The sequence below is a fragment of the Heterodontus francisci genome, chromosome 13 (genome assembly GCF_036365525.1).
Source record: "Heterodontus francisci isolate sHetFra1 chromosome 13, sHetFra1.hap1, whole genome shotgun sequence".
Lineage (NCBI taxonomy): Eukaryota > Metazoa > Chordata > Chondrichthyes > Heterodontiformes > Heterodontidae > Heterodontus > Heterodontus francisci.
The window spans coordinates 43,274,498-43,290,857 of NC_090383.1; the positions used below are offsets into that span (position 1 = coordinate 43,274,498).

A 16,360-nucleotide genomic window follows, 5' to 3' on the forward strand; every position below is an offset into this window, starting at 1 on the left:
TAGCCACTACACTACCATTACTGTGATTGTTGCCATAAAACATTTCCACCCTCCAACCCCCATTTTATCCTATAATACGGCAAGCATTGAAGTGACCTTTGTTGCTTGGAGTAACAAAGGACACCTTTGGCTTTATAGATTCAGGGTTAGTTTTCAAGACAGTTGTTTATTTTTCATGAAGCACCTTGCAAATATAGGGCTGAATTTTACAGACCCCCACCCCCGATGTTGGAGTTCGTGGTGGTGGTGGGAGGAGGGGGCCGCCTTGCACCCCGAAGCTGGGAGGGTCCAGCCCGATATTGCCTCGGGGCAGCCCTCCCTGCCGCTCAGCAATGGGACCCCCATTTACATATCCAAATAAATTTAAATTAATGCATTAATTATACTTACGCCTCCGCCTTCCGTCCCGGTGTGATCTTCCAGCTGCTGACCAGCACTTCTACACCTTCCGATCCCCATCCGGGAAAACGTTTCTCAGTACGGGAGAGGGAGTGAACGGGGTCAAAGTGACATCATTGGTGTAAGGGATGGTGGGAAGGGATTTCGGTAAAAGTTTATTCACTTTGTTGGGGGGGGTGGGGTGCGGGAAGGTCAGGTGGACAAGGTAAGGGCTTTGGGGGGGAGAGGGCAAGTAATTAATTTAATTGTCGTTGGGGGATGGGAGAAGGGCAAAATAAATGTATTTAATTTTTTTATTCCCTTTAGTTTTAAATATTTAAATTTAACAGTAGGGGCTCAAAGCCCTTTAAAAATGGCATCAGCGCCTGCGCACAGGCAGCTGACACCATTGTTGGGGACGGACAGCCCACCCCCTCCATGTGATCGGGGGTTGGGGAGGGGCGGCCCGCCCTGACTATTTAAATGAGCTGCCTTGCTTAAAATCATGGCAGCTCCGACACTGTTTTGGTAGCAGGAATATAAAATTCAGCCCAATGTTCATTTAACACACTCAGTGAGTTATTATACTGGTAATTCTGTAAATGTGAGTACCTTAGTATTAATAAGAAATGGTGAGAAAAATGAATTGTTTGCCTCGGTTTTACCACACCCAGACAGGCAGAAGAGGATGAAGATATCAGGATCAGCCAACCCAACTCAATTCCCGCCCCTTTCTATTTTAAAGTGCAGAAATCAGGCCATGGACTCCTGCAAAGTCGTGGCCTTATGGCATCATCGGTGCTGCTACTTATATTTACTAGGTTGGTCTCCCACTTACTTACTGTGGGATTTGTGGCAGTTGATCCGAGGCGGAAGCTGCCAGTTGACCAAGGCGGATGGCTCTTTTAGCTCTCCTTGCGGGGCAGAAGGACCAGGAGAACTCCCCCAAGCCCTTCAGCAAAGCTGCCAGCCTCCTCCCAGTATCCACTGGCTCATCAGCCTCCTCCTCCTTGTATGCTGCCCTCCAGCGTGCCAGCCTCCCCTCCCCTCCCCTACCCCCCAACCGGATTTGCCATTGATTTAATGTCTGCTCATTGCAAATAAAATGAACAGGATTATTGCTGAAGCAAATATGCATGTGAGAAATGGCTCATATTATGTTGTTTAAAGAAAAGATGTAAAACAGTGAAATTTTCATATTGCCTTCTATGTCCACTTGAACTATGAAAAGCACCTAGCAGTATAGTCAGCCTCTTCAATTTTGGTTGTACAGTATGTCAGTGTTTTGCACGATACCACTAGGCTGTTGTTTGATAGTTACAGATCTGGACTGTGTAGTGGTGAAGGCAATTTGTGGTGATGAGCTGACTGTATTACCTGAGAAGTATGTTGGGCAATTAACTTGTGTATAGCATAGATATATACAATTAACCTTTCTAAGGAGATTTGTGTTTAAGGGATGGGTAAATGAAGTAGGTAGTTGCACCGAGTCTGAATGGAGAGTGCTTGATGAGCCTGTGGTCTTTGGCTGTATCATTTTTGTATGTGCATACTGTGATGAGAAATTAACTACTGTGTTTTAAGTTCTATTTTAGGAATTAAATATGTGTTTTATAATGTCTGTAAATTTTGTTTCTGATCTTTAGCTCTGAAGACTTACAGGTTTATGTGCAGTCTAGTTCATGTGCAGTTTGGTGATCAACAGTGACTGTTGACAATCATCTTAGAGCTCCATTTAAAGATGGTTAATGTCTTGAAAGGAGTTCTCATTGAATGGTGAGTAAACACTTCTTCTGGATTTCCTAAAGAAACTGCACAATAGACCAGAATAAACAACTAGCTATGATCTTGCAAGATCATGTGGGTGAATAACCACCAGGTAAATTTCCACCTGTCAGGTGCAAAGCAATGATAATCCATTTTTAGTCCTTAAAAAGATGAGTCATTTGGCCAAAGACCTTTTCGTGCTCTTAAAGTTTCCTATGTTAGATCAATATTGGTCTCCAACACAACCTGGAATTGACACAATTGTTGTGAGACATCGCACTTTTGCCTGAAGTTTCAGCAAGGATGGTGGTTGCTAGATAGTCAATTTTTTTTATGCGTTCATGGGATCTGGGTGTTGCTGGCTAGGACAGCATTTATTGCCCATCCCTGATTTCCCTGAAGAAGGTGGTGGTGAGCCGCCTCCTTGAACTGCTGCAGTCTATGTGGGGTAGGTACACCCACAGTGCTGTTAGGAAGGGAGTTCCAGATTGAAGCAGAGAAAGAGATATCGTACTCCATTTCAGGCTGCCAAGGTTTACATTACAGCATCCAGTGACAATTGCTAAATTGCATTAATTGTAAACCATATTACTATGCTACTTCCAAGTCCAAAGTGGTGCCACAACAACTTGTTGAGAGTTGGAGGAAACACTCCAGCTTTTTGGTTCCTTCTGGTCAGAAATCATTTATAGGTAGCAGTAAAACTGAAATTCCGCACTGTCTTCACTGCCTCATTGGAAAGGAGATCTTGTAGTTGTGGATATAGCTAACCATAATACTTGCAATTAAATGATAACACTTGAAGCTGATGTGCAATTCCAGGTGGTGAGGAGCTTGATTCCTGCTTTGTAACTTATAAACAATGATTGCAAGCTCACATAAATAGGAAAGGAGCTCTAAGTAATTTGTGTGAAATCTGTAGTACACATTTGTCTTCCATATATACTTTCATTGTTACCCAGCTGTATAGCTGTCTTTGCAATGCTGCTTTCATCTCGCCTTCCAGTCAACTAATCAGGATACTGGTGAATATCAAATGGATCCTTTTAAAATGTGATTTAATCAGTGATTATAGATTATTACAACTCTGTAGGTTGTTTAGGGTTGTGCTGATACTGTACTGTTATCACTGCTGGTTGATGTCATCTGATCAAATCTTGGTGTTAAAGAACATCCCACCATTGCTGCACTCTGTTCTACCATTATGACCAACAGTAAGCCTTATCCCGTCTAGATCTGTGAAACCTTCTCACATTATGTTTGAGATGTGTGTCTCTGACGTTAACTCATGTTCCACTTAACTGAGGTGTACAAAATTATGAGGGTCCTAGATAGGTCCAAGAAGGACCTATTTCCCCTAGCAGAGAGGTCAATTACCAGGGGACACAGATTTAAGGTGATTGGTAGAAGGATTAGAGGGGACATGAGGAAAATATTTTTCACCCAGAGGGTATCTGGAATTCGCTGCCCAGATCGGTGGTGGAGGCAGAAACCCTCGACTCATTTAAAAAGGTACTTGGACCTGCACCTGAAGTGCTGTAACCTGCTAGACTACGGACCAGGTGCAAGAAGGTGGGATTAGATTGGGCTGCAAATACCCTGGCGTATACCCTGTTTCTTCCTTCTACATTTGCACTGCATTGAAATCAAGATATATCCTACAGGCACCTACTCTGAGCTCATTCTTTCTCAGAATCTCAAAACTGTGAATTCCTTTAATTTCTACAGTCTTGGGTCACTCCTACACTCATCAGGTGTTTGAAATTCAAGCTTGCTATCTAATTTCTACTTTCAGAATTAACTTGCCTTCTCTTTTACTCTTTGCAGTCTTCATCAGCCTTGGCTTTTTGCCTTGTTTTCTCAATTAATAAATGTCTATTCATATATAAGGAGCAAGAGGGTAACTAGAGGGTGGTGGTTGATGGCAAATGTTCATCCTGGAGTTTAGTTACTAGTGGTGTACCGCAAGGATCTGTTTTGGGGCCACTGCTGTTTGTCATTTTTATAAATGACCTGGAAGAGGGTGTAGAAGGGTGGGTTAGTAAATTTGCAGATGACACTAAGGTCGGTGGAGTTGTGGATAGTGCCGAAGGATGTTGTCGGGTACAGAGAGACATAGATAGGCTGCAGAGCTGGGCTGAGAGATGGCAAATGGAGTTTAATGCGGAAAAGTGTGAGGTGATTCACTTTGGAAGGAGTAACAGGAATGCAGAGTACTGGGCTAATGGGAGGATTCTTGGTACTGTAGATGAACAGAGAGATCTTGGTGTCCAGGTGCATAAATCCCTGAAGGTTGCTAACCAGGTTAATAGGGCTGTTAAGAAGGCATATGGTGTGTTAGCTTTTATTAGTAGGGGGGTCGAGTTTCGGAGCCACGATGTCATGCTGCAGCTGTACAAAACTCTGGTGAGACCGCACCTGGAGTATTGCGTGCAGTTCTGGTCACCGCATTATAGGAAGGATGTGGAAGCTATGGAAAGGGTGCAGAGGAGATTTACTAGGATGTTGCCTGGTATGGAGGGAAGGTCTTACGAGGAAAGGCTGAGGGACTTGAGGTTGTTTTCGTTGGAGAGAAGGAGGAGGAGAGGTGACTTAATAGAGCCATATAAGATAATCAGAGGGTTAGATAGGGTGGATAGTGAGTGTCTTTTTCCTCGGATGGTGATGGCAAACACGAGGGGACATAGCTTCAAGTTGAGGGGTGATAGATATCGGACAGATGTGAGAGGTAGTTTCTTTACTCAGAGAGTAGTAAGGGCGTGGAACGCCCTGCCTGCAGCAGTAGTAGATTCGCCAACTTTAAGGGCATTTAAGTGGACATTGGATAGACACATGGATGAAAATGGAATAGTGTAGGTCAGATGGTTTCACAGGTCGGCGCAACATCGAGGGCCGAAGGGCCTGTACTGCGCTGTAATGTTCTAAATTCTAAATAGAGAAAGGATTGGCCCACTCAAGGACAAAGGAGGAAAGTTATGCATGGAGTCAGAGAAAATGGGAGAGATTCTAAACGAGTATTTTGCATCGGTATTCACCGAGGAGAGGGACATGACAGATGTTGAGGTTAGGAACAGATGTTTGATTACTCTCGGTCAAGTCGGCATAAGGAGGGAGGAAGTGTTGGGTATTCTAAAAGGCATTAAGGTGGACAAGTCCCCAGGTCCAGATGGGATCTATCCCAGGTTACTGAGGGAAGCGAGAGAGGAAATAGCTGGGGCCTTAACAGATATCTTTGCAGCATCCTTAAACACGGGTGAGGTCCCGGAGGACTGGAGAATTGCTAATGTTGTCCCCTTGTTTAAGAAGGGTAGCAGGGATAATCCAGGTAATTATAGACCGGTGAGCCTGACGTCAGTGGTAGGGAAGCTGCTGGAGAAGATACTGAGGGATAGGATCTATTCCCATTTGGAAGAAAATGGGCTTATCAGTGATAGGCAACATGGTTTTGTGCAGGGAAGGTCATGTCTTACCAACTTAATAGAATTCTTTGAGGAAGTGACAAAGTTGATTGATGAGGGAAGGGCTGTAGATGTCATATACATGGACTTCAGTAAGGCGTTTGATAAGGTTCCCCATGGTAGGCTGATGGAGAAAGTGAAGGCGCATGGGGTCCAAGGTGTACTAGCTAGATGGATAAAGAACTGGCTGGGCAACAGGAGACAGAGTAGCAGTGGAAGGGAGTTTCTCTAAATGGAGACGTGTGACCAGTGGTGTTCCACAGGGATCCGTGCTGGGACCACTGTTGTTTGTGATATACATAAATGATTTGGAGGAAAGTATAGGTGGTCTGATTAGCAAGTTTGCAGACGACACTAAGATTGGTGGAGTAGCAGATAGTGAAGGGGACTGTCAGAGAATACAGCAGAATATTGATAGATTGGAGAGTTGGGCAGAGAAATGGCAGATGGAGTTCAATCCGGGCAAATGCGAGGTGATGCATTTTGGAAGATCCAATTCAAGAGTGAACTATACAGTAAATGGAAAAGTCCTGGGGGAAATTGATGTACAGAGAGATTTGGGTGTTCAGGTCCATTGTTCCCTGAAGGTGGCAACGCAGGTCAATAGAGTAGTCAAGATGGCATACGGCATGCTTTCCTTCATCGGACGGGGTATTGAGTACAAGAGTTGGCAGGTCATGTTACAGTTGTATAGGACTTTGGTTCGGCCACATTTGGAATACTGCGTGCAGTTCTGGTCGCCACATTACCAAAAGGATGTAGATGCTTTGGAGAGGGTGCAGAGGAGGTTCACCAGGATGTTGCCTGGTATGGAGGGCGCTAGCTATGAAGAGGGGTTGAGTAGATTAGGATTATTTTCATTAGAAAGGCGGAGGTTGAGGGGGGACCTGATTGAGGTGTACAAAATCATGAGAGGTATAGACTGGGTGGATAGCAAGAAACTTTTTCCCAGAGTGGGGGATTCAATTACTTGGGGTCATGAGTTCAAAGTGAAAGGGGAAAAGTTTAGGGGGGATATGCGTGGAAAGTTCTTTACGCAGAGGGTGGTGGGTGCCTGGAACGCGTTGCCAGTGGAGGTGGTAGACGCGGGCACGATAGCGTCTTTTTTAAGATGTATCTAGACAGATGCATGAATCGGCAGGAACTAAAGAGATACAGACCCTTAGAAAATAGGCGACATGTTTAGATAGAGGATCTGGATCGGCGCAGGCTTGGAGGGCCGAAGGGCCTGTTCCTGTGCTGTAATTTTCTTTGTTCTTTGTCTAGGATTTTCAAGTATTCAGCCAATACGGAACTAAACAGTGCCACGTGTTGCTTAAATGCAAGTGAAATCTTTAAATATACTATGCCTGAAATGCTGAACTCCCACCAGCCTTTGCGCATGAAATGATAAAGTTCTGTTAGAGATTTCAGTTGCTGCTGCCACAAAGCCAGCCTTTCAGTACCTTGTACAAATTGCACTGGTGCACTAAACAAAGAAAAAACAAATACAGAATGTGTATGAGGCTGTGCTATGTCTTGCTTGGCACCATCAAAACTTGAACATACACAAGAATTAGGAGCAGGAGTAGACCATATGGCCCATCAAGCCTGCTACGACATTGAAAACGATCATGGCTGAACATTCTTCTTTACTTCAAAAATTATCATCCACATTCCTGTCATAATACTTCGGTGACCACTAGGTTGACCTTTGATTTGCTTTAGTCAGAACTGATGAAATGTTACTGACCTGAAGCGTTAACTCTGCTTCTCTCTCCACAGATCTGCTGAGTATTTCCAGCCCTGTTTTTATTTGAGATTTCCCACATCCGCAGTGTTTTGCTTTATTATTCTAGATTTCCATGCTTAACTGCCCTCGTGCAGTCACCAGAATTTGATGTCAGCTTCACAGTTGTAATGATGGTGCAAAGAACAGTACAGCACAGGAACAGGCCATTCAGCCCTCCAAGCCTGCGCCGATCTTGATGCCTGCCTAAACTAAAACCTTCTGCACTTCCGGGGACCGTATCTCTCTCTATTCCCATCCTATTCATGTATTTGTCAAGACGCCTCTCAAATGTCGCTATCGTACCTGCTTCCACCACCTCCCCCGACAGCAAGTTCCAGGCACTCACCACCCTCTGTGTAAAAAACTTGCCTCGCACATCCCCTCTAAACTTTGCCACTCTCACCTTAAGCCTATGTCCCCTAATAACTGACTCTTCCACCCTGGGAATAAGCTTCTGACTATCCACTCTGTCCATGCCGCTCATAACTTTGTAAACCTCTATCATGTCGCCCCTCCACCTCCGCCGTTCCAGTGAAAACAATCCGAGTTTTTCTAACCTCTCATAGCTAATGCCCTCCAGACCAGGCAACATCCTGGTAAACCTCCTCTGTACCCTCTCCAAAGCCTCCACGTCCTTCTGGTCGTGTGGCGACCAGAATTGCACGCAATATTCTAAGTGTGGCCTAACTAAGGTTCTGTACAGCTGCAACATCACTTGCCAATTTTTATACTCTATGCCCCGACCGATGAAGGCAAGCATGCCGTATGCCTTCTTGACCACCTTATCCACCTGCGTTGCCACTTTGTGACCTGTGGACCTGTACGCCCTGATCTCTCTGCTTGTCAATACTCCTAAGGGTTCTGCCATTTACTGTATACCTCCCACCTGCATTAGACCTTCCAAAATGCATTACCTCACATTTGTCCGGATTAACCTCCATCTGCCATTTCTCCGCCCAAGTCTCCAACCGATCTATATCCTGCAGTATCCTCTGACAATCCTCATCACTATCCGCAACTCCACCAACCTTTGTGTCGTCCGCAAACTTACTAATCAGACCAGCTTCATTTTCCTCCAAATCATTTATATATACTACAAACAGCAAAGGTCCCAGCACTGATCCCTGCGGAACACAGTGGCGCAGTGGTTAGCACCGCAGCCTCACAGCTCCAGCTACCCGGGTTCAATTCTGGGTACTGCCTGTGTGGAGTTTGCAAGTTCTCCCTGTGTCTGCGTGAGTTTTCTCCGGGTGCTCCGGTTTCCTCCCACAGCCAAAAGACTTGCAGGTTGGTAGGTAAATTGGTCATTATAAGTTGCCACTAGTACCACTGTAGGTGGTAGGGCAATATAGGGACAGGTGGGGATGTGGTAGAAAAATGGGATTAGTGTAGGATTAGTATAAATGGGTGGTTGATGGTCGGCACAGACTCGGTGGGCTGAAGGGCCTGTTTCAGTGCTGTATCTCTTTTTAAAAAAAAAAACCACTAGTCACATCCCTCCATTCAGAAAAACACCCATCCACTGATACCCTCTGTCTTCTATGACCGAGCCAGTTCTGTATCCATCTTGCCAGCTCACCTCTGATCCCTTGTGACTTCACCTTTTGTACCAGTCTACAGGGATAGAGATTATAAAATTTACAAGTATGAGGATAGGGATTGTGAAATTTACGAGTGCAGAAGCTTAAGAGTCCAGATATCGTTTCAGTGGTTTGACAACTCTTCCAGATCTTATGGTATAACCTTCTGGGGATGTGGATATCACCCTTGGCTGTTTTTGGTTTGCAGACATGCTCTCGATGTGTTGGTTGTTGTCCTGTTGTTCCGTTGCACCCTCATCTTTGGAGTGTGTTCTTTCAAGTCCGCTGTGGGTTCACGATGGGCCAAAGGGCCTGTTTCTGTGCTATATAACTCTATGACTATGTGTGCAATTGGAGTATTGCAAACTTCTCTTAATTGACTTCAGTTCCTCCTCAACACTACTCCACTAGATGTTGTAACCTCGCAGGACCTAGGCTCACTGCATACTTTAGATACCTCTGTGGGTAACCATGTTCTTATCGTGGGGTGTATGACCCTGACCTTTTGTCCTCTGTGTAGCTGAGGTTGTTCCAGCCCTGCATGTCAGTCATGCACCAACTTCATTCTCCCTTGTTTTTCAAGCAGTGTCTCCTGCATCTCGGAGAATTTGGACAGGTGATGGCTTGGCAGAATCGTTCGCATTTGTCTGCCAAACATGATCTCTGCCAGTGACAGTAAGCCCATATCCATAGGTGTAGCAGGGCAACACGAAAATCTTGTTTTGTTGCCCTACACTTCAGGATAAGTGATTTAACTGTGTGAACCATTCGCTTGGCGCGACCTTTAGATCCAGGGTAATGTGGTGAGGACATCACCTGGTGTACACCCCATTTGGCACGCATATTCCTGAAAGGTCTGCCCGTATACTGTTGACCATTGTCAGAAATAATTTCTTCAGGTGAACCGAATAGACTAAATAAGGCAGTCGATGTGTCTGCGACGACTGCGCTTGCGTCCTTTACCTGTCGAACAGTTGGAAATTTGGAGAAATAATCGGTGACGAAGATAAGGTCATCTCCATTACAGAAAATAGATCAGGGACTGACGGAATCATGTGAAGGATGTAAAGGTTCTTTACATTGTTGTGGCTGGTGGTTCTGGCATGCCTTGCACATCCTCACTAACTTTTCGATGTCACCGTTGATCCCTGGCCAATAAACAGTGTCCTCTGCCAGTTGTCTTGTTCGCTCTATATCCATATGGTCTTGGTGAAGTTGTGACAAGATGTCCTCTCGGAGAGCCTTGGGCACAATCACTTGTTTTCCTTTGAAGGTGATGCCTCTCGAGATACCGAGTTCATCTCTCAGACCAAAAGCACCTGAGAGTTTCTGGCACTTCCTTTTATTAATCAGGCCAACCTTAGAACATAGAACATAGAAAAATACAGCACAGAACAGGCCCTTCGGCCCACGATGTTGTGCCGATCCTTTGTCCTCTGTCAAGGACAATTTAATCTATACCCCATCATTCTCCTTTATCCATATACCTATCTAAAAGCCGTTTGAAAGTCCCTAAAGTTTCTGACTCAACAACTTCCCCAGGCAAGGCATTCCATGCCCCGACCACTCTCTGGGTAAAGAACCTTCCCCTGACATCCCCCTTATATCTCCCACCCTTCACTTTAAATTTATGACCCCTTGTAACGCTTTGCTCCACCCGGGGAAAAAGTTTCTGACTGTCTACCCTATCTATTCCCCTGATCATCTTATAAACCTCTATCATGTCACCCCTCATCCTTCTCCGTTCTAATGAGAAGAGGCCTAGAATGTTCAGCCTTTCCTCGTAAGACTTATTCTCCATTCCAGGCAACATCCTGGTAAATCTCCTCTGCACCCTCTCCAAGGCTTCCACATCCTTCCTAAAATGAGGCGACCAGAACTGCACACAGTACTCCAAATGAGGCCTTACCAAGGTCCTGTACAGCTGCATCATCACCTCACGGCTCTTAAATTCAATCCCTCTGCTAATGAACGCTAACACCCCATATGCCTTCTTCACAGCCCTATCCACTTGAGTTGCAACTTTCAACGATCTATGCACATAGACCCCAAGGTCTCTCTGCTCCTCCACATGCCCAAGAACCCTACCGTTAACCCAGTATTTTGCATTCATGTTTGTCCTTCCAAAATGGACGACCTCACACTTTTCAGGGTTAAACTCCATCTGCCACTTTTCAGCCCAGCACTGCAACCTATCCAAGTCCCTTTGCAGACGACAATAGCCCTCCTCGGTATCCACAACTCCACCAACCTTTGTATCATCTGCAAATTTACTGACCCACCCTTCGACTTCCTCATCCAAGTCGTTAATAAAAATCACAAACAGGAGAGGACCCAGAACTGATCCCTGTGGCACGCCACTGGTAACTGGGCTCCAGGCTGAGTATTTACCATCTAAGACCACTCTCTGCCTTCTATCAGTTAGCCAATTCTTAATCCAACTGGCCACATTCCCCACTATCCCATGCCTCCTGACTTTCTCCATAAGTCTACCATGGGGGACCTTATCAAATGCCTTACTAAAATCCATGTACACCACATCCACTGGTTTACCCTCATCCACTTGCTTGGTCACCTGCTCAAAGAATTCAATCAGGCTTGTGAGGCAAGACCTACCCCTCACAAAACCGTGCTGACTGTCCCGAATCAAGCAGTGTCTTTCCAGATGCTCAGAAATCCTATCCCTCAGCACCTTTTCCATCAACTTGCCTACCACCGAAGTAAGACTAACTGGCCTGTAATTCCCAGGGTTGTTCCTATTCCCTTTCTTGAACAGGGGCACAACATTTGCCACCCTCCAATCACCTGGTACCACCCCCGTCAACAGAGAAGATGAAAAGATCATTGCCAGCGGCTCTGCAATTTCATCCCTTGCTTCCCATAACATCCTTGGATATACCCCGTCAGGCCCGGGAGACTTGTCTATCTTCAAGTTATTCAAAAACCCCAACACATCTTCCCTCCTAACGAGCACTTCCTCGAGCTTACCAGTCTGTTTCACACCGTCCTCTTCAGTAATACACCCCTTCTCATTCGTAAATACCGAAGAGAAGTACTCATTCAAAACCTCACTTATCTCTTCCGGCTCAACACACAGTCTCCCGCTATTGTCCTTGACCGGACCTACGGTCCCCCTAGTCATCCTCATATTTCTGACATACGCGTAAAAGGCCTTGGGGTTTTCTTTTATCCTACCCGCCAAGCATTTTTCATGCCCTCTCTTAGCTCTCCTAATCCCTTTCTTCAGATCCTTCCTGGCCATCTTGTATCCCTCCAGAGCTATGCCTGTGCCCTTTTTCCTCAACCTTATATACGCATCCTTCTTCTTCCTAACAAGACTCTCAACCTCTCTTGTCAACCACGGTTCCCTCACATGACCATCCCTTCCCTGTCTGACAGGGACATGCTTATCAATGGCCCCTACTATCTGCTCCTTGAAAAAGTTCCACATTTCGACCGTGCCCTTCCCTGCCAGCATATGCTCCCAACTTATGCTCCTCAGTTCCTGCCTGACGGCATCATATCTACCCTTCCCCCAATTGTAAACCTTGCCCTGTTGCACATACCTATCCCTCTCCATTACCACAGTGAATGCTACAGAATTGTGATCACTATCTCCAAAGTGCTCGCCCACCAACAGCTCTATCACTTGCCCTGGTTCATTACCTAGTACCAAATCCAATATTGCCTCCCCTCTGGTCGGGCAGTCTACATACTGAGTCAGAAAAGCTTCCTGGACATACTGCACAAACACTACCCCATCCAAACTATTCGATCTAAAGAGTTGCCAATCAATATTTGGGAAGTTGAAATCCCCCATAATTACTACCCTGTGACTTCTGCTCCTTTCCAAAATCTGTTTCCCAATCTGCTCTTCCACCTCCCTGCTGCTATTGGGGGGCCGATAGAAAACTCCCATCAAGGTGACTGCTCCTTTCCTGTTCCTGACCTCAACCCACAGTGCCTCAGTCGGCAGATCCTCCTCGAAAATTCTTTCAGCAGTTGTTACACTATTTCTAACTAACAATGCCACCCCCCCACCTCTTTTACCACCATTCCTAATCTTATGAAAACATCTATAACCAGGTACCTCCAAGAACCATTCCTCCCCCTCACCTATCCACGTTTCAGTGATGGCCACAACATCGTAGTCCCAAGTGCCCATCCACGCCTTCAATTCACTCACCTTATTCCTGATGCTTCTTGCGTTGAAGTATACGCACTTTAACCCTTCTCCGTGCCCATCTGTCCTCTGCGACAGTGCTACCTTCCCCAATACCTCACTACACTCTTTGTCTTTCTGAGTGGACCCACTGGTCCCTGGACTACAAGTCCGGTTCCCATCCCCCTCCCAAACTAGTTTAAACCCTCCCGAACAGTACTAGCAAACCTCCCTCCCAGGATATTGGTGCCCCTCTGGTTCAGATGCAGCCCGTCCTGTTTGAACAGGTGCCATCTTCCCCAGAATGCAGTCCAATTATCCAAGAACTGGAAGCCCTCTCTTCTACACCATTCCTGCAGCCACGTGTTCAGCTGTGCTCTCTCCCTATTCCTAGCCTCACTATCACGTGGCGCCGGCAACAAACCAGAGATAACAACTCTGTCCGTCCGAGCTTTCAGCTTCCAGCCTAACTCCCTAAACTCACTTCTAACATCTGTGCCACCCTTCCTTCCTACGTCGTTGGTGCCAATGTGCACCACGACCTCTGGCTGCTCCCCCTCCCCTTTAAGGATCCTGAAGACGCGATCACAAACATCACGGACCCTGGCACCAGGTAGGCAACAAACCATCCGTGCGTCTCGCTTGCGCCCACAGAACCGCCTGTCGGTACTCCTCACCATCGAGTCCCCGATGACTAGTGCTCTCCCATTCTCCCTCCCTCCCTTCTGAGCCACAGTGCAGGACCCCGTGCCAGAGGCCCGTTCACTGCAGCCTGCCCCCGATAGGCCGTCCCCCCCAACAGTATCTAAAACTGTATACTTGTTGCTGAGGGGAACGACCACAGGAGATCCCTGCACTGACCTCTTCCCACCTCTAACTGTTACCCAGCTGCCTTTGTTTTGTGGAGTAACGACATCCCTGTAGCTTCTATCTATCACCCCCTCAGCTTCCCGAATGATCCTCAGTTCATCCAGCTCCAGCTCCAGTTCCCTAACACGGTCTGATAGGAGCTGGAGACGGATGCACTTCCAGCAGGTGAAGTCGGCAGGGTCACCGGAGGTTCCCCTCACCTCGAACATACTGCAGGAGGAGCACTGCACTCCCCTGGCTGCCATTTCTTTTACTCAATTACCCCTTAATTAAGTACAAATATAGATATTAACAAAAACAGTGAAATAGCTTACCTGTTCAGTCCTTTTTGGCTAGAGGAGGAGGGTAAAAAGGGTCTTATTATTAGGTTAGAGGAGGATGGGTGGGAGACACTACATGTGTAGTTTCTCGGGTTAACTCTGCTCCGCACCTTTAAAGAAAATACCTACCCAGGAGTCCTTGCTGCCGTCCAGCTTCCGGTTCCTCCCGCGCCAAAAGTAACTTGAACACAAGGAAAACAGTAAGTACAACTTTTAAAACAACTTTTAAAACACAGCTCCTGTTGCCTTCACTTACCCACCGAAGAGTCGCTACCTTCTCCTGCTTCTCCGCCGGGAAATGATGACTCTCCACAGTGCCTTCAGTTGTGGGTCATTGGCTGTTTCTGAGTTTAGTTGATCACATTTGTGCTGACTAAAATACAATAAATCGATTTGGAGCACATCTTTCACCTTGATGTCCACGTCCATTCCGTCCAATGTCCCAAATATAACTACTGTGGAAAAACTGCAGTATGATCATTGAACTTGGATTTAAACATGAGTTCTAGAGGTGGATGAACAGTTTGCTACCTTAGTCCATTGTGCCACCCAGTCCTCTGCTTGAGTCATTAAAATTTGTTTAATTTCTCAGCTTAAGAATCGTACATTTGAAATTATTGCTGCAGTGACATGTTTTAAGTGCAGTTTCAATTTGTGAAAAGTCAGACTTTGCATTTGACACACTTGTCCTGTGAATTTGTTCTGATTAAAATATTGAGCCCAGCAGTAGGAGGGAGGTAATTGATATACAAAAGCTAAATACTGCAGATGCTGGAAATCTGAAATAAAAACAGAAAATGCTGGAAAAACTCAGCAGATCTGGCAGTATCTGTGGATTGATATACATAGCCTTAATAGCATAATCATTGAAGTATCCTAACAGTGTCTCTGCTGATAACTCAGTTCCTCATGTTAAGCAAACCAGTTTCCGCAGTAGTCATCATTCACTGATTCAAAGCAAAGATTGAAAAGGGGGAGGGGGCGAGAAAGATTATGAAACTAATAATCTATTATTGATTTTTAAATTGACATTGGCTTTAACTCTGAGTTTAGTTAGGAAAATGATGGCATTCCTTGATGTAGGAGGCAGCTACAGTATCTCTTGGTTGGAGAGCCTTGAATCATGGCTCATATCCTAATGAGAATTAATGTTCTCTGCTCTGACAGGAACCCAGTTTAAGCACTATTTGGTCACATCATTCATGTGGTAAATTTGCTTAATTAATTTACAGATAAGTAACATGATATATGTTCCAAGAGTCCAGTATGTTTTTTCTGCATTAAGAAGGGAGGGTGCTTGCACTCCACTTGATTGACATTAACATTGTTGCAATTTCTCTCTCAATTTCTGTCTTTGCAGTGACCCAGCCATGAAGCAATTCTTGTTGTACTTGGATGATACAAATGCTTTGGGGAAAAAATTCATAATTCAGGACCTGGATGAAACTCATCTATTTGTGTTGGCTGAGGTAGTCCATATCTTACAAGAAAAAGTTGGGGACTTAATGGACCAAAACTCATTTCCACTAATGCAGAAGTAAAAGTAAGACATGAGTGATTTAAATGGCATGGACTCCTACCTTAACATTTCAGAGATTAATTCATACTTCAATGACCAGTTGGTACAAGGAGCCTGGAAAGAAATGGACAAGAGTTTAGTGGAGCAACTGATGTGTAAGAATTTTATTTTCTGTTAATTGTTTTGATACATAAAAGCATTTCCATGATGTAGTTTTAACTGGCTGTGGATTGTTTTTACTGAGGATATTGGCAAAAAGGAGAAATAAAAATAAAGTTGCTTCAGGGTTGTTGATGTGCATTTTACTCCAGAGTGAGTCCAGAGATGCTAACGTATGAACATAAGGAAACCTGGAAAGCGGAGAAGCCATTTGGCATACCAACTTGCTCCTTCAACAGACCATGCACACTTAACCTTACAGAGTCACAGTCACAGAAGGACGCCGTTCAGCTCATCAGCCTTACCATGGACTCTGCTGTGCTCATTGAACCATCAAGATTCGTACTGGATTCTCAAAGAAATCAAACAAAACTCC

General features: G+C 45.3%; 1 protein-coding gene across 4 annotated transcripts in view; it reads left to right on the forward strand.

Annotated features, from left to right (window-relative positions):
* gtf2h5 (general transcription factor IIH, polypeptide 5) overlaps positions 1-16,111 on the forward strand; it is a 46,470-nt gene extending 30,359 nt beyond the window's left edge. For 3 of the 4 annotated variants that reach the window (XM_068045788.1, XM_068045790.1, XM_068045791.1), the window contains exons 2-3: positions 2,025-2,154; positions 15,667-16,111. In XM_068045788.1, coding sequence (XP_067901889.1) covers positions 2,120-2,154; positions 15,667-15,847 — 216 coding nt within the window. In that variant the 5' untranslated portion in view covers positions 2,025-2,119 and the 3' untranslated portion in view covers positions 15,848-16,111. The remainder of the gene's footprint in view (positions 1-2,024; positions 2,155-15,666) is intronic. The other variant, XM_068045792.1, reaches the window with a different exon arrangement.
* The last annotated feature ends 249 nt before the right edge of the window (positions 16,112-16,360 follow it).